Source organism: Eriocheir sinensis, chromosome 58, assembly GCF_024679095.1.
Source record: "Eriocheir sinensis breed Jianghai 21 chromosome 58, ASM2467909v1, whole genome shotgun sequence".
NCBI lineage: Eukaryota > Metazoa > Arthropoda > Malacostraca > Decapoda > Varunidae > Eriocheir > Eriocheir sinensis.
In genome coordinates, this window is record NC_066566.1 from 967896 (window position 1) to 993506 (window position 25611).

The 25611-nt window shown below is 46.1% G+C and overlaps 1 protein-coding gene across 3 annotated transcripts in view; it reads right to left on the reverse strand.

Moving 5' to 3' along the window:
* Positions 1–115: 115 nt before the first annotated feature.
* The window catches only part of LOC126985012 (uncharacterized), a 91872-nt gene continuing 66376 nt past the window's right edge, over positions 116–25611 (reverse strand). For 2 of the 3 annotated variants that reach the window (XM_050839247.1, XM_050839246.1), the window contains exons 4-15: positions 19193–19652; positions 15090–15201; positions 11870–11986; positions 9366–9905; positions 7463–7591; positions 5587–5802; positions 4685–4933; positions 3620–3850; positions 3116–3270; positions 2662–2778; positions 1786–1864; positions 116–1625 (exon numbers count right to left, since the gene is read on the reverse strand). In XM_050839247.1, the coding sequence (XP_050695204.1) occupies positions 1575–1625; positions 1786–1864; positions 2662–2778; positions 3116–3270; positions 3620–3850; positions 4685–4933; positions 5587–5802; positions 7463–7591; positions 9366–9905; positions 11870–11986; positions 15090–15201; positions 19193–19652 (2456 nt within the window). In that variant the 3' untranslated portion in view covers positions 116–1574. Of the gene's footprint in view, positions 1626–1785; positions 1865–2661; positions 2779–3115; positions 3271–3619; positions 3851–4684; positions 4934–5586; positions 5803–7462; positions 7592–9365; positions 9906–11869; positions 11987–15089; positions 15202–19192; positions 19653–24958; positions 25363–25611 lie in introns of all 3 variants that reach the window. The other variant, XM_050839248.1, reaches the window with a different exon arrangement.

A 25611-nucleotide genomic window follows, 5' to 3' on the forward strand; every position in this document is an offset into this window, starting at 1 on the left:
TTTTTCAGCCATCACTTCGCCTCTTGTTCAAATCCTCTGAGTCGTTTTCTGACGAATCTTTTCTTGGGATTCTTCGTTTTAGGGTATTTTCAGGTAAATTCTACACAGCTTTCAATGTTTTAGGAGTCAATTTATTAAAAGTACTTCACCATACTTCTATTTATATACACACACAAGTTTTACTATACATATATGGTAATGTATATCTTTGTACTAGACTTCCAAAAAAAAGAATAACATATAAAATCATAAATAACAAAACATTATCGTATTGGACTGGGTGGTTTAAGACTAATGGTACGTTAATTTACACACACACACACACACACACACACACACACACACACACACACAGGTATATACAGAATCACATGCGGGCTCCTTCCTCGCCTCCTTGCATTTTCTTGAGATCTTTTGAGAACTCTGAGATCTTGAATATCGAACTTCCTTCACTTAACACCTCTGTGGGGGAGGGGAGGGGGGAGGGGAAAGGGAGGAGTTAGAATGAAGTGGGGAGGAGAGAAGGGTGGAGGAGGAAAGGGGATGGGGTAGAGAGGAGAGGGGAGGGAAAGAGAGGGGATGGGGTGAGAGAAAAGCATGGGATGGATAAGAGAAGGAATGGGGGAAAAAAAGAGAGGAGAGGAAGGGAAGGGTAGAGAAGAGGGATCCAGGGTGCAGTGTCGGGGCTGTGGGTGGGGACGGGACGGGTTGATCGTGGGGAATAGGGGGGGGTGGGGGGGGGTCTTCAGTGCAGGCTGTGAGGCGTCGAACATCACTCCCACCTGAACTCACCAAACACTCACCAGGAACTTTTTTACTTCTCACAAGCAAATAAAGAAAAAGCAAATCAAACATACTCTTCTCGGGGGAGGTTTCGAAGGTGCTCAGAACAGCTGTGAGATACTGGACATAATCTTTCCTCCCGAGCTCACCAAACACTCGCCAGGAACTATTTAACAGCTCACAGATAAGATGGGTGATGTTATCCTCACTATATATACTCCTCTTCACCAAGACTTTCTACTCAGGTTCATCCCTATGCTGTCCAACTTATTAATGCAGGAGTTAACTAGCATCTTCACTCTTTCATCCCTTTCACTGCATGGCATCAATACTCTGGGACAGCATTTCTTGTGTATTTCTTCATTTCAAGGACTTAGATTCTTTCAAGAGGGGAGTGACAAGACACTTGGGGCATTAAATAAAACTGATTAATCGTTTTATGACATCTCTGGTATTGTTTTTAGGAGCAGACTGATGAGTTATTTATAAGTTTGTTTTTCTTTAATCTGTCTACTTAACCGTGAAAAATAAGCAGCCTCATAATGGCTTAAAAGTCCGTGTCTAAACGTTTCTTACTCACAGACCGGTGAAGTGATGTCTATACAAGCTATTCGCATTTTAAATACCACCAAATTAGTCTCGTCTGAGGGCAAAACGGTCGTGTCTGGACGGCGTCTTCCGCTCTACTGCCGCTGCCAGAGTCTGCAGCCCGCGAAGCGACTCCTGAGGCTGCCCGACGAGCCGCCAGAGGACACGGCCACGGGCAGACATCCTCCCCTCTTGGGCCTGTTTCAAGTGATCTCGTCGTCCAGGTCCTCGCCCTTCCTCAGCTTGTTGATGATCTACGAAAGGGGAAAACACCACTCACTATATGAACACTGACTCAAGGGCGAGGACTACATCAAGAGTAACTAAAATCCACTCCATAGTCACTACATTTATCTATCTCGTTATCTCTTTACCCTCTTTATCTATCTCTTTATCGTCACATTCGCCACTCACCGACTTGAGTCTCGAGATCTCCTTGTTGTCTGAGTTCCTGCTGACGCTGTTGGTGATCTGCTTGATTCTCGAGGCGTACCTGCAAGGAAGGCGGAGTCAGGCGGGGCGCTGATACATTAACCCGGTAGCAGCGACGGGCCAAATTTGTGCCATGATATAAACCCCCCAAAATAGATGATGCATAAACTGATCACAAATGCGTTGATATATATTATGAAATGGTTGACGTAAGTGATGATTTTTCCCCATTATTCTCGCTTAGAGGGAAGGGCCTTTAAGAAATGTGATCCCCGCAGCTACTGGGTTAAGCAAGCTCGCAAAGATAGAGAGTAATGACATGAAACAACTTAAAAATCAGTGAAACAAATACTGAGAATTAAAACAAAAAATATATACTGCTATTTTCATTCCACTTTCTACGTTGTAATTACGGTTTAAAATTAATCCGAAGGAGACTATAATGACTTTAATACATCCTTAACTCATTCACAGACTAATTTTAATCCACTGGCTTAAAAAGTAACCGAGTGGAGGGGAAATGAGTGTCAAGGTGAGTCTAGGAGCTACGATAACATGCTTGACTGATTGACGACTGACTAGCTGGCTGACAAACTGACTAACTAACTGGGAGCTACGTACGATAACATGCTTGACTGACTGGCTGACAAACTGACTAACTGGGACCTACCTACGATAACATGCTTGACTGATTGACGACTGACTAGCTGGCTGACAAACTGACTGACTAACTGGAAGCTACGTACGATAACATGCTTGACTGACTGACTAACTGGCTGACTGACTAACTGGCTTGCTTCACAGTACAGCTACAACCCACTACACCGGCAACACAAAACAGAGGCACAGCGGACGCACATGAGGGACACCAGCGTCTCGTCGGCGTTGTGGGCGACCGGCGACACGTTGACGAACACGAGCGTCTTGGAGTTGCCGCCCAGACTGTCCTGCAGCAGCATCGTCAGTTTGCTGTTCCTGAGGGAGGCGAAGAACGAAGACGTGTTATAGATTTGGCTGTTCGACTACAAGGATATCATCGACAACACCAACAACTTCTGCTACTACTACTACTACTACTACTGCTACTACTATTACTACCAACAACGACTATTGCTACTAAGTTAACTAATGCTTCTCCTTCTTCTCTTTCTCTTTCTCATCCACCCCTCCTCCAACTACTACTACTACTACTACTACTACTACTATTACTACAACAACAAAACAACAACAATCACCTTTACCGCCACTACAGCAACAACTATAACAAAAACAACTACTACTACTACTACTACTACTACTACTGAAGGCCCACCTGTAGGGGACGAAGGAGGACTCCGAGGAGAGCGCCGACACCACATCCCCGAGCGCCGATAGAGACTTGTTGATGGAGTTGGCCTCGCGCAGCTGGTCGGCCGTGGCTCCGCTCTTGCTGACCCGCTCGCTGCCCGCCAGGTCCACGAGGGTTAGCTGTCGAGGGGGAGTGAGAGAGTGAGTGCAGGGGAGGGAGTGAGTGCAGGGGAGGGAGGGCTGAAGGGGAAAGAATTACTGACTGATTAACTAACTGAATGATATGGATGATGGATTTAATGAGTCACTGGATAAATGGATTGAAGGATTACTGACTGACTGATTGACGGACTGACGGATTAAATGAGTTACTGGCTTAATGGGTGAACGGAAAAAAAAAGACTGATTAACTAACTGATTGACTGAGAGACGGATTGATTAAGTGACTGGATGAATATAGTCTCCTCTTGGTTCCTGATTAAATAACAACCTAATTCCCTGACTGCCGGACCCACTAGCGCCTGTATACCTTTCCCTTGAGCACGGCGCCGGTCTGCTTGGAGGTGATGGTGAGGCAGACTACGATGAGGAGGTGCGAACGCGAGCTCTCGACGTTCATCTTCGTGGCTGCAGTGTGGCGGTTGGTGAGGCCGTCCTGGAAGGCTCGCGTGAGATCCCCCGCCGAGGCCACGTTACGCACGGTGGCTCCCTGCACGTGAACGCTACCCTTCTTGTCCTTCTTGATGTCCAGCTTCTCATTCTGCGGCACGAGGGGATAGGAGGGTGAGGGGGTGAAGAGGGGAGAGGGGGTGAGGGAAGGTGTGCCTGTGTATCCGCGTCTGTGTGTGTGTGTGTGTGTGTGTGTGTGTGTGTGAGTGTGTGTGTGTGTGTGTGTGAGTGTGTGTGTGTGTGTGTGTGTGTGTGTGTGTGTGTGTGTGTGTGTGTGTGTGTGTGTGTGTGTGTTTCTGGATTGGTCTCTCTTCCTCTCTCTCTCCTTTCTTTCCTCTGAGTTGTGTGTATCTCTCTCTCTCTCTCTCTCTCTCTCTCTCTCTCTCTCTCTCTCTCTCTCTCTCTCTCTCTCTCTCTCTCTCTCCTCCGTTATCGCTGTAAAAATAGCAAAAACAGACGTAATTACCGCTGAAAACGTGAAGTGAAAAGCATATATTTAGTATGTTGAAGGCTGCCGCTCTTACCACCATCATCATCACTATTATCATCACATTCCGTTTCTCCACTCCACTATTTTCCTGTACCACCTTGAAACTCACCGCCGCTAACCTTCTCTTTACTTATCCTTGACTATCCATCTCACGTTTTCCTTATTAATTCCTTCTTTTCTTCATCCTTACTGCTTCCCGTATTCGTCCCTCTTCTCTCTCTCTCTCTCTCTCTCTCTCTCTCTCTCTCTCTCTCTCTCTCTCTCTCTCTCTCTCTCTCTCTCTCTCTCTCTCTCTTCTCTTCTCTTTTTTTCTCTCCTCTTCTCCTATCTCCTATCCTACCCTATTCTCTTCCCTTCTCTCCGCTTCTCTTCGCATCTCTTCTCTTCTCTCACCCTCCCTCCCTCCCCCCTACACTCAACCTCGCCCTCCCTCACCTCCGAGCTGCCGGGGGGCCTGAGCAGGTCTATCAGCTTGTCGTTGTACAGCTCCATCATGAAGGTTGACGCCTGGACGCTGTGCCTGGAGCGCCCCGCCTCGACCAACTGGAAGAGCCGCTGGAAGGCCCGAGGAGCGATGCCCGGCTGGTCCTCCGTGCCGATCATGGTATAAGTCTTGCCGGAGCCCGTCTGTCCGTAAGCCATGATGGTCACGTTGAAGCCGTCGAGCGTGGACTGGATGAGCGCCTGAGGGGAGGAAAGGAAGAGGTTGATGAGAGGTGAAGAAGGAAGAAAGCAGGTAGGGTAGATAGTTCCTTTGCTTAACCCCTTGACTGCGGATTTCCTACCAGAAGACCTCACCAAGCTACAGGAATGGAACAAAAAGTGGCTGCTACAATTCAATGAAGAAAAATGTAAAGTCCTGCACCTTGGGAGGGGATATCCAGCACGCCAATACCACATAGGAAACACTCCACTATCTACCACAGAGGCAAAGAAAGACATGGGACTATATGTTACCAGGCTACCAGTGAAGGCCAAATCCAAGCCAATCGCAGCGGACGGGTTAACTCCATATAAATGGCCCCTCCCCCTCCCCCTCCTCCTCCTCCTATTTCTCCACCCCTCCTTCTCCTCATCTTCCCCCATCGCCATCATCATCGTCTAACCCCACAGAAAGCCTCCCCTCTTTCTCCTATTCCTTCCTCTCTTCTTCCCCTATCACCACCATTTTCGCCTGACCCCACACATAGCCTCTTCCTTCTTCTCTTTCTCCTCCTTCTTCTCAGCTTCGTCGCTTAACTCGGACTCCAGACCTAACATCTATTCCTCTTCCATCCATTCCTTCCACTCCTCCTCCTCCTCATCTTCACCCCTCTCCACCACTCTCCCGTCCTCACATTGGTGTCCGCGAAGACCTCCTCCTGGTTCTCGTGCGCCTGGAACACCCGGTCGAAGAGGAAGGTCTTGTGGCCCCGCTGCGAGTCCACGTTCACGGTGAAGTGGTCCTCGGCGCCCACCACTCGCTCCGCCGCTCCGCCCCCGCGCCGCGCCTCGCTCTCGCTGACGGGGCGCAAGCGGCAGAACACCCTGATCTTGCCCTTCATCTCCTCCACCTGCGGGTATTGAGACAGGTGGGTGTTGACAGGTGACTCAGAAGATGCAAGGGAAGGTGGGGGTGTAAGTATTGGCGGGAAGGGAAGGAAAGGGAGGAGAGGGAAGGAAAAGGACAGGTGGGAATTGACAGGTAACAATACATATAAGAAGGGAAGGTGGGAGTGGAAGTTATGGTGAAAAGGGAAGGGAGGGGAGGGAAGGGAAGGGAAGGAAAGGGAAAGGATGGAAGGGGAGAGGAGCGGAAGGGAACAGAGAGAAACAAAAAGGAACAGAAGAGAATGAAAGGAGAGGTACAAACAGCGGTAGGAAGGGAAGGGAATTGAAGGAAGAGGAGGAAAGGGGAAAGAAGATGAAGGGAAGGGAAGGGGAAGGAAGGGAGGGTGGTAGGAAGAAGAGGGAAATGAAGGGAAGAGGAGGGAAAGGTAAAGGAAAAGAACAAGCTGGTATGGAGTAGGAAGGGAAGGTGGAGGAGAGAAAAGGGAGAGGAAGGAAGGAAGGAGGGAAGGGGAAGGAAGGGAACAGTAGGGAAGGAAAAGGAAGGAGAGAAAACAGAGCATGGCGGTGTTGTTGTGCATGCGAGATGGTGTTGTAGGGGTGACAATGTTATTATTATTACTACTATTGATGTGAATATTCTGGTGTGGTGTGGTGTGGTTCTTGTGGTATGGTATGGTATATGACGTGGTTAAGTTTACTGTTGTTGTAGAGATAGTGCCGTGGTGGTGATGATGGTGGTAGCGGATGCGATTCTACGGGAGATGGTGGTGAATTAATGGCAGGATGGTGTGTGTACTGCTATGATGATTGTAAGTAGCGGGGATGCTGTTGATGATATAGAGGTGGTATGTGTGTGTGGAGGCGTTCTCACCACCACCACCACACCACCACCACCGAGGCAAGTGCAGGGCGTATGCTGTGAAAGGAAGAGAAAATAACAGAGGGGAAGGAAGACCCGCTCCCCTTCCCGTGACCACTCAAGGGAGAAGTCACGGAGGAGGAGGACGAGGAGGAAGTGACGTAAAGGTAAGAGAAACAAGGGACGGTTAAAGACAGGGTGGAGGGAAAGAAAGACGGAAGAAAGGAGGGAAAAGGAGGGATGGAATGAGAGATTGTGGCGGTAAAAAGGAAAGCATATGGACGAGGACGCAGGGAGGGAAAGGGAAAGGAAGGGAAGGGAAGGGAAAGGAAGGGAAATGAAAAGGAAGAGTAGGAAAAGGAATGGAAGGGTAGGAAGAGGAAGGGAAGGGAAAGGAAGGGAAGGGAAAGGAAAGGAAGATAAGGAAAAAACTATGACTTGAAGGAAACTGACTATAAGGAAAGGGAAAAGGAAAAGAAGGAAAAGAAAGGAAAGGGAAAGGAGGCAAAGGATGGGGAGTCAAGGGATATGAGAAAGAGGGAGTTAAGGAAAAGTGAAAAAAAATGTGAAGAAAAAAATAAATAAATAAATAAAGGAAGGAAGGAAGGACACTGGAAAAATGAAACAAGGAAAACGGGAAGAAGGAAAAACAACAAAATAAAGATAAGAAGCAAACAAGATAGACAATGAACTCAATAGATAAAATAAAATAAAAACGATGAAGGTACAAATTAACGAGAAAGAGAAAATATCTATCAAAACCATATAATCTCTCTCCCTCTCTCTCCCTCCCTCCCGCTCACCTGGTTGTAGTATTTCTTCCGTAAGACTCTCTCTCGGTTGAAGTCCTCCGCCAAGACTCGGTTCTCCTCCAGCAGCCTCTTGTATTGGTCCTCCAGCGCCGCCTTCTCCAGCGCCAGGTCCTCCAACTCCTGCGGGCGTGGAGAGAGAAGGTGGAAGAGGTTAGTGGGGTGATGAGGAGTCGTGGTGATGATGATGGTGTTAGGGATGGGAGGGGAAGGGAAGAGAAGAGTAAAGAAGGTAAGGGAAGGGAAGGAAAGAGAAGGGATGGGAAGGGAAGGAAAATAAAAGGAAAGGAAAAGAATGGAATGGAAGGGAGGGGAGGGGAGGGATGTTGAGGGTCGTGGTGATGGTGTTGGGAAGTGAAGGGAAGGAAAAGGAAGGAAAGGAAAGGGAAGGAAAGAGAAGGGAAGGGAAGGGAAGGGAAGGGAAGGGCAGGGCACGGCAGGGCAGGGCAGGGCAGGGCAGGGCAGGGCAGGGAAGGGAAGGGAAGGGAAGGGAAGAGAAGAAAAGGAAAAGAAGGCAAAGGAAGGGAAGGGAGGGCAAGGATAGGGAAGGAAAGGAAAGGAAAAGAAGGGAAGGAAAGGGAAGGGCAGGGATATTTTTTTCAGTATTCTTCTAGTTACTCTTTTTTCTTTTTTACAACAAAGGAAGCAGCTCTAAGCCAAAAACAACAACAAAAAAAAAAAAAAAAAAAACATAAATAGTCCTATAAAATAAAAATAGAGTGGTTCCAGTTTCAAATCAGTCAGCCAGTCATTCAGTCAGTCCTTCAGTTAGCTAGTCAGCCGTGCAGTTAATCGGTCAATCAGTTGGTCATGCAGCCAGCCAATCAGTCAGTCAGGCAGTTAGGGAGGCAATAAGTCAGCCCGTCAGTCAACCATCCCAACGGTCAGCCAGTCACCCATGAAATCAGTCGCTCAGTCATTGGGTCGAGATTGTAAGTCACGCGTTCTATGCTGGATTGATTTATTCTCTCGTCATATTGCTCACCATATGATATACTTTTTAATATTCTTTGTTTCTGATCGTGTTTTAAAGTCTCCCCTTCTCTCCCTATTTCTCACCATATGATTTACTTTTTAATATTCTTTGTTTCTCATCGTGTTTTTAAGTCTCCCCTATTCTCTCCCTATTTCTCACCATATGATATACTTTTTAATATTCTTTGTTTCTGATCGTGTTTTAAAGTCTCCCCTTCTCTCTCCATATTTCTCACCATATGATTTACTTTTTAATATTCTTTGTTTCTGATCGTGTTTTAAAGTCTCCCCTTCTCTCCCTATTTCTCACCATATGATTTACTTTTTAATATTCTTTGTTTCTGATCGTGTTTTAAAGTCTCCCCTTCTCTCCATATTTCTCACCATATGATTTACTTTTTAATATTCTTTGTTTCTCATCGTGTTTTTAAGTCTCCCCTATTCTCTCTTCATATTTCTCACTATATGATATACTTTTTTAATATTCTTTGTTTCTGATCGTGTTTTTAAGTCTCCCCTTCTCTCTCACACACATGCAAACCCCCTATTGACTCTCCCTCTCTCTAGTTTCCCTTTTCCTTCACCTTTAAACTCCCCTCACACCACTCTTCCCTTCCTTCCCCTTTCCCAGCAACACGCGTACTCCTGCACCCTTTACCCTTACTATAATCCTACTCTCCCTTTCACTACCTTTCCCGTACACCTTCCCCTTTGGCTACTCTCCCCTCTCCACTCACGCCCTTACCCTCCACCTACTCTCCCTTTCTCTCCCCGTCACACCCTTCCACTCTCTGGCTACTCTATTCTTCCTCTCCCCCTTCCAGCATCGCGTTCTAACACTCACCCTCCCATTTCTCTCTCCCTCATACCTTCACCCCCTTCCTACTCTCCCCTCCCTCTCCTTTCACGCCCTCACACTCACCCTCTGCTTCAGGATGAGGTCGTTGAGGTTTCCCTTCAGGCGTCGGTTCTCCTCGTTCAGCGTGTCGAGGTCGAGTTTGAGGACGCTGCTCTCCTCCTCCTTGGCTGTCGCGTACCTGCCCGCCGCCTCGAGCTTCTGCGACGCCAACTCCAACTGATGCTCAAGGCTCCTTACCGTCCTCTCGTGCTCGCGGGCGGAGGCTGAGTCTTCGTTCACGTGGTTCAGCAACTTCTCCTCCAACGCCGCTATCCTGGCCTTGTACTCCTCCTCCTTCGCCGTCATCTCCAGCACCATCGTTCTCAGCTTCTGCGAGTCCCCTGTCAGCTTGTACGTGGCCTTCCGGAGAACCTTGGCCACGTCTGGGTCATCGGGGCCTCGCGTCTTCGTCGGTGTTGAGGCGTTGGTGTCAGAGGCCAAGGACTCGCGCGTGATCTGGTAGGTCGCCGCCGGGTCGTGGATTTTCGCCGTGAGCTCCGACAGGCGGGTCTTGAGGCTGGTGTTCTGTAGGGTGAGTTCGTCCCTCGCTCTCTCCATGTCCACCTGGGTTAATGGGGGAAGAGAAGAGATGAGGATGGGATGGGTTGAGGGAGTGAGGGAAGAAAGATCGAAAGGTGTTGTTAGATAAGAAGAGGCTAGGAAGGGATGGACTGAAGGAGTGAGGAAAGAAAGATAGAAGGTGTTTGATAAGGAGGAAGAGTTTAGGGAAGAGTGGAAAGGGGAGGTATGGATAGAGGGTAAGTTTGATATTTAAAGGAACATAAAATAGAGAGCAAAAGGGAGACAGAAATAAAAGAAAGGAGTTAAAAGGAGCGTAGGAGAGAAATGCGTGAGTGAGTTAGGAGTTTGTTGATAGGTAGAAATAAATGAAGGGAAGATGAGAGCCAATACCGTGTGTGTGTGTGTGTGTGTGTGTGTGTGTGTGTGTGTGTGTTAACCTCATGAGCGCTTGCAGCCAGTGAGTCGTTGCAGTGTTGACCTCGTTTTAGTTAGAGCGAGAAGACTTTCCCTTTGTGAGAGAGAGAGAGAGAGAGAGAGAGAGAGAGAGAGAGAGAGAGAGAGAGAGAGAGAGAGAGAGAGAGAGAGAGAGAGAGAGAGAGAGAGAGAGAGAGAGAGAGAGAGAGAGAGAGAGAGAGAGAGAGAGAGAGAGAGAGAGAGAGAGAGAGAGAGAGAGAGAGAGAGAGAGAGAGAGAGAGAGAGAGAGAGAGAGAGAGAGAGAGAGAGAGAGAGTGCATCCAACCATACGTTAACCTTCCAACAATGTCAATAAAACTTGAATCCCTTGAAATTACCTTTATGGCTTTTCTCTTTCTCGCATTCCTTTTCCTTTCCTCTTTTTCCTCCTTCCTCCTTTTTTTCCCTCTCTTTTCTCTTTCCTTTTTGTCTCTTACATCCTTCCTTCTTCATTTTCCTTTCCTATATTTCTCCTTCCTTTTCCTTCTTTTCCTCTTTTTCCTCCTTCCTTCTTTTCCTCTTTTTCCTCCTATTCTCTTTCGTCATACCTCATCATTTTATCTCTCCTCCCTCTTCTCCTTTTCTCCTCCCCCCTTTCTTCTCTATTTCCTCTTCCCTCCTTCGTTCTCCTTTCCTGTTTTCTTCTTGCTTCTTTCTTCCTTCCTCCTTCTTCCTTCTCTTCTCCTCTTTCCTCCTTCCTTCTCCTTTTCTTTTTTCTCCTTTCTTCTCTTTTTCTCTTCCCTTCTTCCATCTTTTCTCTTTCTTTTCTCCTCTTCCTTTTATTCTTCCCATCTTCCTTTTCCTTTTATCTCTCTTTCTTCCTTCCCTCTCTTTCCTTTCTCTTTTTCCTTCTACCTTCTCCTCCTTTCCTCTTTTCCTCACTCTATAGTTTTCCTCCTCTCTTTTTTATCATCTTTGACTCTTCTTCCTCCTCCTCCTCCTCCTCCTCCTCCTTTCAATTATACATCTCCCCCCATAGATCCGTCAATATTCTTCTCTCCTCTCTCTCCTCTTCCTTCTTCACTCCCATGCATCTCTTCCTCCCAACATCCTTCACGCCTTCCTTCAGTCTCTTTCCTTTCCTCACCTTATTTTTTTTACCTGTCTACCACACACCTTCCCCTACACACCTTGCTCAACCCTTCACACCTTCACTCCTTTCCCTTTCTCCTCTCCTTTTTTTGAACCTCCACCCACACCTTTAATGACACACACCTGCCCGTCTAACCATCACCTCCACCGTCATTTCCCTTCGCACGGCTGTCATCTCCATCTATTACTCCCTCCCTCCCTTCGTCTTCTCCTCCCTTCCTTATCCTTCAGTACTCTATGCCTTCCCTCTCCCCTCTCTTTCCACTTCATATCCTTCCCTTTTCCTTCAGTGTCCCATCCCATCCCTTCCCTCTCTCCTTTTTCCTCTCGTTTCCCCTTCACATTCTACCTTCTCTTCCTCCTTCTTGTCCTTCCCGCCTCTTCTCCCTTCCCTCTCTCATTTCTTACTCCTTCGGCCTATTCTCCCCTCCTCCCTCGCCCCCTCATCCCTCGGTGCTCACCAGAAGGCTGTTGAGTCTGGTGATCTCTCTGGCAGCGTCCACGGGAACCTTGTCCAGTCGGTCCTTCTCCAGCTGCAGCAGACGCGTTCTCAGCTGACTGATCGTCATCTCGCGTACCTGCCGGACCAATCAACACAGGTAAACATAGGGCCAGGTAAACATTGGGGCAGGTGAGAAGGGAGAGAGGGAGAGTTTGTTATTTTTTGTGCTGTTATTAATGTTGTCAAGGAAGGGGGAGGAGGAGGTAAAGGAAGAGGAGGATGACGAAAAAGAGGAAAGGGAGAAGGAAGAGGAGGTTGACGACAAAGAGGAGAGAAGGAGGGAAAGAGGAAGGGAAAAGGAGAGAAAATGGATAAGTATGAGGAGGAAGGAAAAAGAGGAAAAGGGAGGAGGGAAAAAGGAAAGAAGAGGGAGAGAAATGGATAAAAGACGGGAAGGAAGAAAAAGGAGGAGGAGATGGAGACGGAGGGAAAGAGAAAGGGAGAGAGAGGGAGAAAAATTGGACAAGTATGAGAAGAGAAGGAAGACGAAGGAGAGGAAGAGGGAGAAGAAGGGAAAGAGGAAGGAGTATGAAAAGAGGAGGAAGAGAAGGGATGAGAAAAGGGAGAAAGAGGGAACGACGGGGGGAGGAGAAGGAGATAAATTGGATAAGTATGATAAAGGAAGAAAAGAAAGAAAGGGAATAGCGAAACAGGGGAGAAGAAAATAGAAGAGGAGAAGAGAGGAAAAGAAAGAAATAAGAAAAAAAATAACGAAGAAGGGGGAGAAGAGAGAAAGAGGGAGAAGGGAAAGAAAAGAGGAAGAGTGGAAAGGGAAGAAGGGAGAATGAAGTAGAAAAATGTGAAGATGATGAAGGAAGGAAATGGGAAGGGTGGACCAGAGAAGAGAGAGAGGAAAAAAGATAATGAAGGAAGGAGAGGAAACACAAGGGAAGGGAAGAGGAAGGGAAGGGGAGCTCAGTCACTTCCATCTTTTTTACCCATTATATTGCTCCTCCATGGCTGACCTCCCTTCCCCTCCCTTCACAGCCTTGATACGAATTAAGGGAGGGATGGGAGGGAAGGGGATGGAGGGGAAGGGAGGGGGAGGTAGATAATGGCTTTCCACAGACTAAACAGCGAAGGTCATGCATCTAAACGCCTTTGCTGAAAATAAGGAAATGAATGAGTCATGTGATCATTTAAGTACAGCAAAATATATGATAAAAAAATGTTGTAAATAAAAATGTATGAGTGTTTTCTTTTTTTCTTCCTCTTGGCGGCGTAGAGAATTCCATATGAAGATCAAGCGAAAAAAAAAACCGAAAAACACACGAAGGAAAGAAGGAAGGAAAGAAGAACCAGAGGAATTAGAGAAGGAGGAAGTGGAGTCGATATAATTAAAGAACAGGGAAGAGATGAAACGGTGTAAAGGAGAGAGATTTAAGGGACGGAAGAAGCAGAAGGGACAAAGGAAGGGAAGAGAAGGGAAACCGGGTAGGACAGAACAGGAATAAGAAAAATTAGGGAGGAAGACTTGAAGGGTGGAAGGAAAATGAGAAATAGGAAGAATCGGGAAGAGCGGGAGAGATAAAACTGATCAGAAATAAAAAGAAAATATAAGGGAAGAAATTAACCAAAAAGAAAGAAGAAAAGAGAGTAGGGAGAAAGGAAGAAATGGCATGATGGGAAAATGGGAAGGAAAAAGCAAAGAAAACCAAGATATATAGAAACTTAGGAAGGAGTCAAGGAAGAAAATTATGAAGAAGAAAACGAGGGAAAGATGAAAAAAAGGAAATAAAGAAAGAAAAAAATGAGTCCAGAAGTAAAGCAAGCGAAGAATGAAATACGGAAAGAACCAAGGAAAAAAGAAATGAAGGAAAGAAGGATAAAAAAGGACTGCAAGGTTGGAATAAGGGAATAGGGAGAGAAGGGAAGAATCAAGGTATAGCATAACGGCCCGAGACAGGTGTGGAGGTGCCAGGTAAGGTGAGGCAATACAGGTGACACTAATTAAGGTTTGCCGACACAGGTAGCACAGGTAATGGGTGTGACCGTGACGCCTTGCACAGGTAAATGGATGCACAGGTAGTGGGGCTAGATAGATAGATAAATAGATAGATAGATAAATAGACAGACAGACAGACAGACACAGATAGATAGTTAGATAGATGTAGATAACAGACAGACAGACAGATAGATAGATAGATTGATGTAGATAGAGACAGACAGACAGACAGATAGATAGATATTGATGTAGATAGAGACAGACAGACAGAGAGACAGATAGATAGATAGATTGATGTAGATAGAGACAGACAAATATATAGATAGAAAGACAGACAGACAGACAGAGACACACACACACACACACACACACACACACACACACACACAGGTAATGGTGGCAAAATTAATGGCCCCTGAATCACTACTTTCCCACACACTTCGTCAGCGTGACTCCCCCCTTCAGCCTCTGTTCACACTATCGAGTTATATATGATTTACTGATTTTTGGCAACGACACCTTTTAACAATGACGATTTTTACCTTTTTTTAACTCCTTCGATTCACTTAATATCAAACGAGTATTTTCCTTTACTTTCAAATACATACATGACAATCTTTTTTTTTTTTTTCGCACGGGTATTGTACATTAAGAACAACTTAAAAATATATATGAAGTTATGATTTTTTCCGTTAAACGTGACATCAGAGTTAACATGTGATTTATTTTTAATTTATTTATCTATTTATTTATTCATTTATACATCTTGATAAATGCCCAAATGTTCAGTACTTTTTACACTGGATGAATGAAGGAAGGATGGAAGGAAGGAAGGAAGGAAGGAAGGCTAGATGGAAGAAAGGAAGGAAGGAAGAAACGAAGGAAGGAAGGAAGGAAGGAAGGAAGGCTAGATGGAAGAAAGGAAGGAAGGAAGAAACGAAGGAAGGAAGGAAGGAAGGAAGGAAGGAAGGAAGGAGGGAAGGAAGGAAAGAGGGAAAACATGACAAGGTGTGATGGATTAAAAGACTGGAAAGAAATAGCAATGTAAAGAAAAATATTAATGAAAGACAGAAAGACAAAAGAAAAGGAAAATGGAGTGAATGCATGAATGAACGAAGAAAAGGTGAAAGAATAAGAATAAGAAACAAAGAAACAAAGGGAATAGAAGCCACACACACACACACACACACACACACACACACACACACACACACACACACACCTGGCCCCTCACCTTCAGTTCGTCGAGCAGCCTGTCGGAGGAGGCGATGGAGGAGAGGGACTCGAGGGAAGACTGGTTGTGCTCCTGCTGGATGTGGAGGTCCTCGAGGGCGCTGCCGACCGTCCTGTAGGAGAAGAAGAAGGAGGCGGTGAAGGGGGCGGTGAAGGGGGGGATGGGGGCGATGAAGGGGGGAATGGGGGCGATGGGGAGGATTAGCAGTGGAGAGAGAGAGAGAGAGAGAGAGAGAGAGAGAGAGAGAGAGAGAGAGAGAGAGAGAGAGAGAGAGAGAGAGAGAGAGAATAAAAAAAAAATTAAAAGAGTACGGTGCTGTATTAAGACATGAAGACACAAAGACACAAACGCATATATACCATAAAGGAAAAAGAACAAAAACACCCGAAGTACTACATCACAATAAGACATTTTTAAGACAGGTATTTTTGGGAGCAGCGAGAAGCGGGCTTTTTTTTTATTATTGTTTACATTTTTGAGTGCCCCTGAGCTGTCTCCTTTGTTGTAAAAAAAAAAGTACACTCGCAGAAGAAAATAATTAAACAACTAAAATTATGAAACAGACAATTGACAAAAAATATATGACAAAAAATACATCACGGTAGAGGGAAGGCAAAAAAAATGATAGTGGTGGTGGTGGTGGTGGTGGTGTTGGAGATAGCAGTGGTGGTGCTTATTGTAGTGGCTGTGGTGGTGGTAATGTGTAGCGGTGCATGGTTGTGGTGTTTGGTTATGGAGGTAATGGTGAGTGGCGCATGACGTTGGTGGAGGTGGCAGAGGTGGCAGAGGTGATGTTTGAGTCCTTAGTATGTAGTGTATGAGAGCAGTGGTGGAGGCTGTGGATTGTGGAGTTTGTGGTGTGTGGTGGCATGTGAAGTTCTTGGTGGAGGCTGTGGTGTGTGGTGTGTGGTGGAGGCAGTGGTGTGTGGTGGAGGCAGTGGTGTGTTGAGAGACAAGCTGTGGTGAATGGCGGCGGCGGACGCAGTGGTATGTGGTGGTGGTGTTCGTGTCGGCAGCGGTGTGTGGTAGTGGTAGTGGTGTGCGGGCAGTGGTGTGTGCCCGCTGTGCCTTGTCCTTTCTTTCGTGAGCGGCTCAGGATTTCAGGCTCATCACCGTCGCAGTCGTTAGGGAGACAAACACACCACGAAGCGGCCTTGGCCACGCCGACGCCGACGTGACGCAGAGAAAGGCGACAGGAGTGCACGAAGAAAGAGACAGAAGGAGAGAGAGGAATGTGAACGTGGAGACAGGTGTGTACGAAAGAGCAGAGACGGGCGACAGGTGTGAGCGAAAGAGACAGAAGGAGAGAGAGAGGAATGTGAACGAGGAAGCAGGTGTGGACGAAAGAGAAGAGACGGGCGACAGGCGTGAGCGAAAGAGATAGAAGGAGAAGTTGGTGTGTGAACGTGGAGACAGGTGTGTAAACGAGTGTAATGGACAGAAAGACAGGTGTGTAAACGAGAGGAATGGACAGAAAGACAGGTGTGTAAACGAGAGGAATGGACAAAAAGACAGGTGTGTAAACGAGTGTAATGGACAGAAAGACAGGTGTGTAAACGAGAGGAATGGACAGAAAGAAAGGTGTGCAAACGAGAGGAATGGACAGAAAGACAGGTGTGTAAACGAGTGTAATGGACAGAAAGACAGGTGTGTAAACGAGAGGATGGGACAAAGACAGGTGTGTAAACGAGTGGAATGGGCAGAAAGACAGGTGTGTAAACGAGAGGAATGGACAGAAAGACAGGTGTGTAAACGAGAGGAATGGACAGAAAGACAGGTGTGTAAACGAGAGGAATGGACAGAAAGACAGGTGAGTAAACGAGAGGAATGGACAGAAAGACAGGTGTGAAAGCGTGACTGATGGGGAATACATGTGCAAGACAGGAATGCAAACACCGAGGCGGCAGGTAAACAGGAAAATCAAACTATGACAAGGTAAGTAAACAGGAAATAAAACAATGGCGGGAGGAAAAGGGAACCAAACAGACGAGGTCATAAAACGAGGGTTAACAGTGAAGCAAACAGGTGAACGCAATCATCATTTATTAGTCTCTTCTACTTAGACAAAAAAACTCAAGGCCAGGTTCGGGTCACACACACACACACACACACACACACACACACACACACACACACACACACACACACAAACGAATATCCATGAGTAAAATGTAGAAAAAAAACAAATACACAAACAAAGAAAGGTTAATAGGAAAAGAATAGGTAGAAGGTAGCCACAGAATTCTCTCTCTCTCTCTCACAAAAACAAAAGCAATACACAAGACGGTAAAATAGTAAGCAAAAAAGCGTTAACATGACAGCAGAGAAAAGAAAACAACAAAAAAAAAATCAACACAATGACGAAGAGACAAAAGGGGAAATACCAGAGACGATTTTAACGACAATATCTTATTTTTTTTTCTTTTTTTTTTTACTTACATAACACTGTGTCGTTTTTCAGGTCGTATCCGCCGGCGACAACACGAGCACATCAAACAGCGACGAGCCCACTGCAACCACCACCACCACCACCACCACCACACCATCACCAAAACGGCCACCACCAGCACCACCACCGTTATGGATGCCACTAATATCAACACGCCGACCACCGCCATCACTACCCGCTTCAACACCACGAAAACACTGCAACCTCCACCACAGCCACCACCACCACCACCACTGCTGATACTAACGCACCACCACCACCACCACTTCCATTACTGCGAAGTGCACCACCATAACATACATTGCCCCTTCCTCCTCGTCGATCACCACCACCATTTCCTCTCCTCCTCCTCCTCCTCCTCCAGCATCACCACTTGTACTGCTCTTGTCATGCACAGCCACCACCACTACCGCCTCCACCACCTCCACCAGCTTCTCGTCCTCCAGTTCCACCTAAACCACCCAACCTCAACCCACTACCATACTTTCCGCTGTAGAAGAAGTGGAAGGAGAAGAAGAAGAAAAAGAAGAAGTGGAAGAAGGAGAAAAATAACAAGAAGAACAAGAAGAGGAAGAGAAAGAAGAAAAAGAATTAATATTGACTCTAAAAAGAAAAAAAAACAGAAGGAAAACAAGAAAAAGAAAAACGAAGACGCAAAAGCACATTACCACTACCATCCACAACAACAACAACAACAACAACAGGGACCTTGAAAGCTGTCGGAAAATAAATAGTCCAGTCACTTTTTTCCCCTTCAAGTCCTCCTCTTACACAACGGAGGGAAGGAAGGAGGGAGGAAAAAAGAGGGTTAGGGAAGATATAGAGAAGGTCGCGGAAGGGAGGGAGGAGAGGGAAGGGAGGGGAGGGGTAGGAGGAGGGGGGGAGAGAGAGAGAGAGAGAGAGAGAGAGAGAGAGAGAGAGAGAGAGAGAGAGAGAGAGAGAGAGAGAGAGAGAGAGAGAGAGAGAGAGAGAGAGAGAGAGAGAGAGAGAGAGAGAGAGAGAGAGAGAGAGAGAGAATGAACAATGAGATACAGGAAAAACACACAGTATACGAATAGATAAAAAAAATAAATAAATAAATAAATAAAAAAAAGAAGGAAAAACGATGGATGGTTAAACAGGAAAAAAAAGAGCGAAGGGAAAATTAAAAAAAAAATAGTCGATCCACCTCCAATCATCCCTTCCAACCACTTTTATCCACCAAATTCATCCACCTCCACTTTACGCAGTCGAACCTCCCCTCCACACACACTCCACTCCCCCGCGCACACTCCCATCCACCCCAACCACCTACATCCACTTACCCAATCCATCTACCTCCACTCTTCCAGCTCAACTACTTCAATCCATCCACTTCATGCATCTCCACTCACACGTAACCCCCCCCTTCCACACACACACATCCACCCAGGACCACTACCATCCACCCCAACGACTTATAATCATCAACCCAATCCATCCACCTCCACTCTGACCCCCCTCCCCACATCCCTCCTCACCCCCACACACACCTTCACCTCCCTGACCCCTCCACCTCCACACCCACCACCTGACAGCCCCCACACCCTCACCCACACCCACCTGACCCCTCTACCCTCGTCCACAACTTTACACCCACTTTCACACACACACACACACACACACCCTCACCCACCTGACAGCCTCCACGCCCTCTAGCTGGATGCCCCGCTGCGTCAGTTCCCGCCGCACCATCTCGTACTTTTCCCTCGTGTCCTGCAGGGCGCGGCGGGTCTGGCGGTGGCTGCTGCGCTCCAGGTGAAGGAGGACCGCCGCGTCGCTGGCCCGCACCTCCCCCTGCGCCGCCGACGGGGACACCACACCACCACCGCCACCACCTCCCCGCTTATCCTCACCATCACCACCACTGTCACCATCATCACCATCATCGTTCTCCTCCTCACCATCACCACCAGGGGTCTTCGTGGTGGGCTTGGAGTGCTTCTGGTGGTGTTGGTGGTGATGGTGGTGGTGGTGGTGGTGATGCTGGTGTGGTCCGCCGCCTCCTCCGCCTCCGCCGCCGCCGCTCACCACCGTCTGTATCGCTTCCAGACTGTCCGGCTCATGTCCACTCGTGCCGGAGTCATGGAAGGTGTCTGTGGGAGGAGGAGGAGGAGGTACGATGAGTGAGGGAGGCAAACGTTTGAGGGGCGAGGAGGGGGGGGGGAGGCATGAGGGAGAGAGAGGGAGGCTGGTGAATGATTGAGGGAGGAAGGGAGCGAAGAGATGAATCTGTGGCACCTCTAAGGGATGCTCGTGACGCAGAAATGAGGCAGGCGACAAAAGAACAGAGAAGCAAGACTGATGAGCAGAAAAAGACGAGGGAGGGAGGAAGGAAAGAGAGGCTGCTGAGGGAGACAGGAAGATGAGGGAAGGGAACACCGATAGTTGAGTGATGCTGGTAACAGAGGAAGAAGACAAGTTGAAAAAAAGGAAAAAGAAGCTAAATTGAAAAGTGGAAAAAGAGAAAAAATGAGGAAGGGAGGAAGGGAGGCGAGGGAGGGAGGGAAGAAAAACGCGATAGCTGAGAAGACAAGAAAAAAAGGACAAAGAAGCGAGAATGAAGGAGTGGAAAAAGAGAGAAAACGTGGGAGGGAGGGAGGGAAGCTGATGAGGGAGATGAAGGCAGGAAAAGTCAGTCCCATCTAAAGTTGAGGGATGCTGCTGATGGAGAGAGAAGACAAATGAAGAAAGGACAAACGAGTAAGAAATAAGAGGGGAAAAGGAAGGAGAAAAACGAGAGAGGGAGAAAGGAAGGGAGACCGACAGGCTGGTGAAGGAGATGAGGGAAGAGATGCGATGCTGGAAATAGAGAGAGAAAGACAGATAAAGAAAGGACTGAGCCGCAAAAATAAAGAGCAAAACATTAAAGAGACGAGGAGATCTAAGAATAACAAATGATGATGAAGAAGAATGAAAGTGAAGGAAGAGAAATCTTGAGTGATTCTGAGGACGGAAGGGAGAGGAGGCGAGGAGAGGACAAACGAAGCAAGGATGATAAGTAAAAGTTATAAAAAGCCGAGGGAATCTTGGGAAAATGAAGGTGACTGACTCTGAATGATGACTGAATGGAGTAATGATGACGAAGAAAAAGCAGTAACGAGGGAGGAGTGACCGAGAATGACTTTAATGGTTGGGAGAAGGATTGAGGACGAAAAAATATATGAAAAAAAGAAGATACATAGCTGGACAGAGTAAAAAGTTGAAATTAGGTTTACATAGTGACACTGAACCGTACCGAAAAGGAGAATGAGTTAATGAATGGGTAAATATAAGAGAAATAATGAGTAAAATGGAAAAATATACAGTATCAAAGGAGAGTGAACAGAAAATGCGAAGATAAAATATTTTCCAAAGACATTTAGGAGACACTGAACTAAAATAAAGGGGAAGCAAATGACTGACGAAAAGTAAAAAAAATAATAAAGAAAGAAAGAAAAAAGAAAAAAAACAGGGAATACAGAAAAAAAACAGCAAATTAGCAGAATATAAAGAGATTGATAACAGAAAAAAAATAATAGGAAAATTATCATAAAACAAACAGACCAAGGAAAAAAATGAAAAAAAATCCCAAGAAAATATACCAAGAAAATGAATAAAAACAAAACAAATGAATGAAAATGAAATAATAAAAAAATACTAAAAATGACATAGTGAAATTAGGGATACTGAAGAAAAATGAACACACACTTAACTAACGTACCAAAAAAAGGACAAGTAATAAACGAGAAAAAAACGAGTACATCGATGATTGAAAATGACAAAAAAGAATATGAAAGAGAAAGAGGAGAGGAAAAAAAAAACATCATTACAACAGAAGGAGAAGAAGGGTAAACGTTGGTTAATGATAGGGTATTAGATGATGATTTAGGGAGGAAGGGAGGATAAGAAAGGGAGGGAATAGGAGAGAAAAACTAATATACTCTCGCGGAGTGAAGGGAGAGACGGAGGGAGGGAAGGATGGAGGGAGGAAGGGTAGCAAGGAGGGAGGGAGGAAGGAATTGTAGCAAGGAGGGAGGAAGGGAGGGTAGCAAGGAGGGAGGGAGGGAGGAAGGGTAGCAAGGAGGGAGGGAGGGAGGAAGGGTAGCAAGGAGGGAGGGAGGAAAGAATTGTAGCAAGGAGGGAGGGAGGGAGGAAGGGTAGCAAGGAGGGAGGGAGGAAAGGATGGAGGGAGAAAGAGAGGGAGAGAAGGAACGGAGAACAAACACAAGAAGGGAAAAAAGTAAATTAATAAAAGGAATGATTGAGGGAGGAAAGGAAAGTTAGAAAAAGAAGATTTATTGAAGGAAGGGCAAAAGAACGGAGGAAAAAACAGTGATTTATATTGATAAGGAGGAGATTACTGTGCGTGGAGGAGGAGGAGAAGGAGGAGGAAGAGGAGGAAGAGGAGGATGTTTAGAGTAGAATGAAATAACGGAGAAAAAGAAGACGAGTACGAAGCAAGTTAAGGGATAAAGAAGAAGAAGAAGAAGAAGAAGAAGGATGATGATGATGATACTGAGGATGAGAATGAAGAGGAGCAACAGAAGGTGGAGGAGGAGCAGGAGGAGGAGGAGGAGGAATCTATCTTCTCGGTTCAGTGACTACAATGTGAAGATAAAACAAAACTACAAAATTAAATAAATGCAACTCACCAACACTTGACGGAAGAGACCACGAAAAAAAGGAGAAAAAAAAGCCTGGTAACTTCCTCGCCGTGACTGAGAACTTAAACACACACACACACACACACACACACACACACACACACACACACACACACACACACACACACACACCTGCCTCATTTTAAACTATACTCGTAGGTTGTCAATCATTGGGAAGTCTTGCAATAATAATAATAATAATAATAATAATAATAATAATAATAAAAATCACCTTCTATCCTCTTCTTATCATTTTAGTTTCTTATCTGATTCGTTCTTTTTATAATAACTTCTGTAACTTCATTTGTGTGTGTGTGTGTGTGTGTGTGTGTGTGTGTGTGTGTGAACAATATCCCTTCCGTCAGGCTGGGTTACCTGTACCGACGCTCATCAAGACAGGTGTGTTTGATCAGGGAGGGAGGGAGGGAAGGATGGAGGAGACAAAGAAGTGATGGAGGGAGGGAGGGAGGGAGGGAAGGAGAGAGAGGAAGTCGATGGAAGATGCGGAGGAAAGGAAGAGTGGAATTAAAGGAAGGAGGGAGGGAAGGAGAGAGGGAGGAAAGGAAGAAAGGAGGGAGACAAGGAAGGAGGGGAGGAGGGGGAAAGGAAAGGAAGAAGGAAGGGAAGGAAGGGGAAAAGAAAGGAGGGAAGATGAAAGGGAGATAATGAAGAAGGGAAAGACAGAAGGGAGGAAAGGAAGAAGAGAGGGAAAGAGAGAGAAAGAAAAGGAAGGAACAGCTGGAGAGAGGGGCGAAGAAGGGGAGGAGGAGGAGGAAGGGAGGAAAGAAGGAAGGAGGGAAAGGAAGAAACAGCTAAAAGATGCGTGAGAAAAAGAAGGATGGAAGGGAGGCTTAGAGGAAGGAAAGAGAGGAGAGAAGAAAGAAGAGGAGGAAGAAAGAGGAAAAGAAAGATAGAGAAGCTTACCCCTGTGTCTACATCATCGGCCCGTTTTCTGTTGGTCCATTTAATCAAAGAAAACAGGAAATGGTTGATCCTTTTTTACCCCTGGCGAGAGGTGGAAAGAGAGAGGGAGGGAGGGATGGAGGGAAGGTAGGGATGGAAGAAAGGAAGAAAGGAGAAAAGGGAAGGAAAGAATAAAGTACCAGATATGAATGAGAAAAAAAAAAGTAAAGAGAGAGAGGAATATGAGTAGTGGAAAGTTGTGTTTAGTGAGTGAGTGAGTGAGTGAGTGAGTGAGTGAGTAAGTGAGTGAGTGTGTGTGAGTGAGTGAGTGAGTGAGAATAATGAACGGGTGAAGGCAAGCGTGGAAACAGTATGAAGGAAGTGAGGTGTGTGGGAAGAGATTGTGGAGGAGGAGGAAGAGGAACAGAGGAAGGAATAAACAAAGGAAGAAAATGAGGAGAGAGCTGAATAAAAATAAAAATAAAGATGAAAAAGAAGAAGAAGAAGAAGAAGAAGAACAAGAAGAAGAACAACAACAACAAGAGCAAACAGAATAAACCAGAAAGAAAAAAAAAGAGAATAGGAGGAAGAAGAGGAAAACAGACCAGTTATATAAATGAAAAAAAAAGGAGAGAGGGCGAAAAAAAAAAAAAAGGGGCAGGAAGAGGAAGTAGGAAGAGAACACGACACAAGGATAGGGAAAAAAGGACGAGGAAGAGTTTGATGTGATTTTGGCGTGAGAAAAAGGGAAGGTAAGAAGGATTCAACAGGTGTGCAACAGGTGACGGTGGCGAGGGAGGAAGGAAGGGAGAGAGGAAAGAACCACGAAAGGAAAAACAGAAGGAAGGAAGGAGGAAAAGAAAGGAGATGAGGGAACATGATGCGAAGGGTGGAGGGGAGTAAGCCACAGAAAATGTATTACCCGTGGAAAGAAAGGGAGGAAAGAAGGAAGAATAAAAGTGAGGAAGCAGAGAAGAATGAAAGAAAATAGAGGAAGAAAAGGGTGGAGGGACGGAAGGAAGAGGATCCAAAGAGAAGGAACGAAAGAACGAAGGAAGGAAAGATTAATGAAAGAGGGAAGGAAGAAACGAAAGAATCCATTACTTGAAGAAAGAAAAGAAGGAAGGAACGAAAGGAAGGAAAGAGGAAGGGAAGAAAAGAAGGTTAGAAGGATGGGAAGGAAAGTAAGATATATAAAAAAAGGAAAAATGGGAAGGATGATGAATCAGAGAACGAAAATAAAGATGAAAGGAAAAAAAGGAATGAAGGAAAGAAAGGGAAGAAGGAAGCGAGGATGCAAATGAAGGGAATAATAGAAAGGATGAATAAAGGTAAGGAAGAAGAAAGAAAGGAAGGAAAGGAAGGAGAGGAAAAGGAAAAGAATGAACAAGAGTACACACCCAAAAATTGCAACAGGTGAGTAAGACAATTAAGCGATGCTCAGGAAATACTCGGTTCCGTGCGACGCTCAGGTATGGTCAGGATTTCCTCTCTCTCTCTCCCTCTCCCTCTCCCTCTCTGTGTGTGTGTGTGGGGGGGGGGGGAGGGCATTCCTGAGGTCCAATAAAATCACACTAACACCCAAACGATCGAATTATATTTTCTTCTATTCTTCTTTCTTTCCTCTTTTTTTTATCATCCTGTCTCATTTTACATTTCTACTTTTTCCATATCTTACTTTCCTACTCCTTCCCTTCATCTTTCTCCTTTTCCACTTCCTTTTTCGACCTCATCTTACTCCTATCTCTATTATTTTATCCTATTATCGTACTCCTTCTCTTCCTCCTTCTCCTTTTATTCCACTTGCTGTCTCATTTAACCCTACTCCTCCTTCTCCTTCTGCCTCATCTTACCCTCCTCTCCTTCCTCCTCCTTGATGGCGTGCAGGCTCCGCGCTTCTTGGTGGATGAAGATGTACTCAAACTCCATTCCCGCGGCGTGACTCACTCCTCCCGCCGTCATGAAGGGCCTTCAGGAGGGTCCCAGGGGCGGCGGAGCGACACTAGAGGGCGTGGAGGGGGGCGCCGGTCCCTCCCTTCCTCTCCCTCAAAAGTCGACGCGTAAGATTGAGCGCGTGGGGTCTGGTGTGTCTTTTTATGCAAGATTGCCCTTCATCTGACTCCGTTTTCTTTGTCTCTTTTTCTGGCTTGGTGTGTCATGGTTGCTTGCTGTCGTGATGCTGTGGTTTGAGTTTTTTCTCCCCTTTTCTTTTGTTCTAAGTCCGTTTTACATGTTTTCAGTGCTGTTTTCCTCTTTCCTGTTTTTTTATGTATTAGTTAAAGGCTATAACACACACACACACACACACACACACACACACACACACACACACACACACAAGGGTAGCCTACACATAATAAGGAGGCTGTCCTCAATTCACGTTAGCCCCGGAAGCAAGCCCCGCCCACCACAGCCGAAAGAAAGAGAAGAGATACAAGAGAAGGATAGAAGGGAGGAGGAAGAAGAGAAGGATGAAAAAAAAATAAAGGAAGAGGAGAAGGTAAAG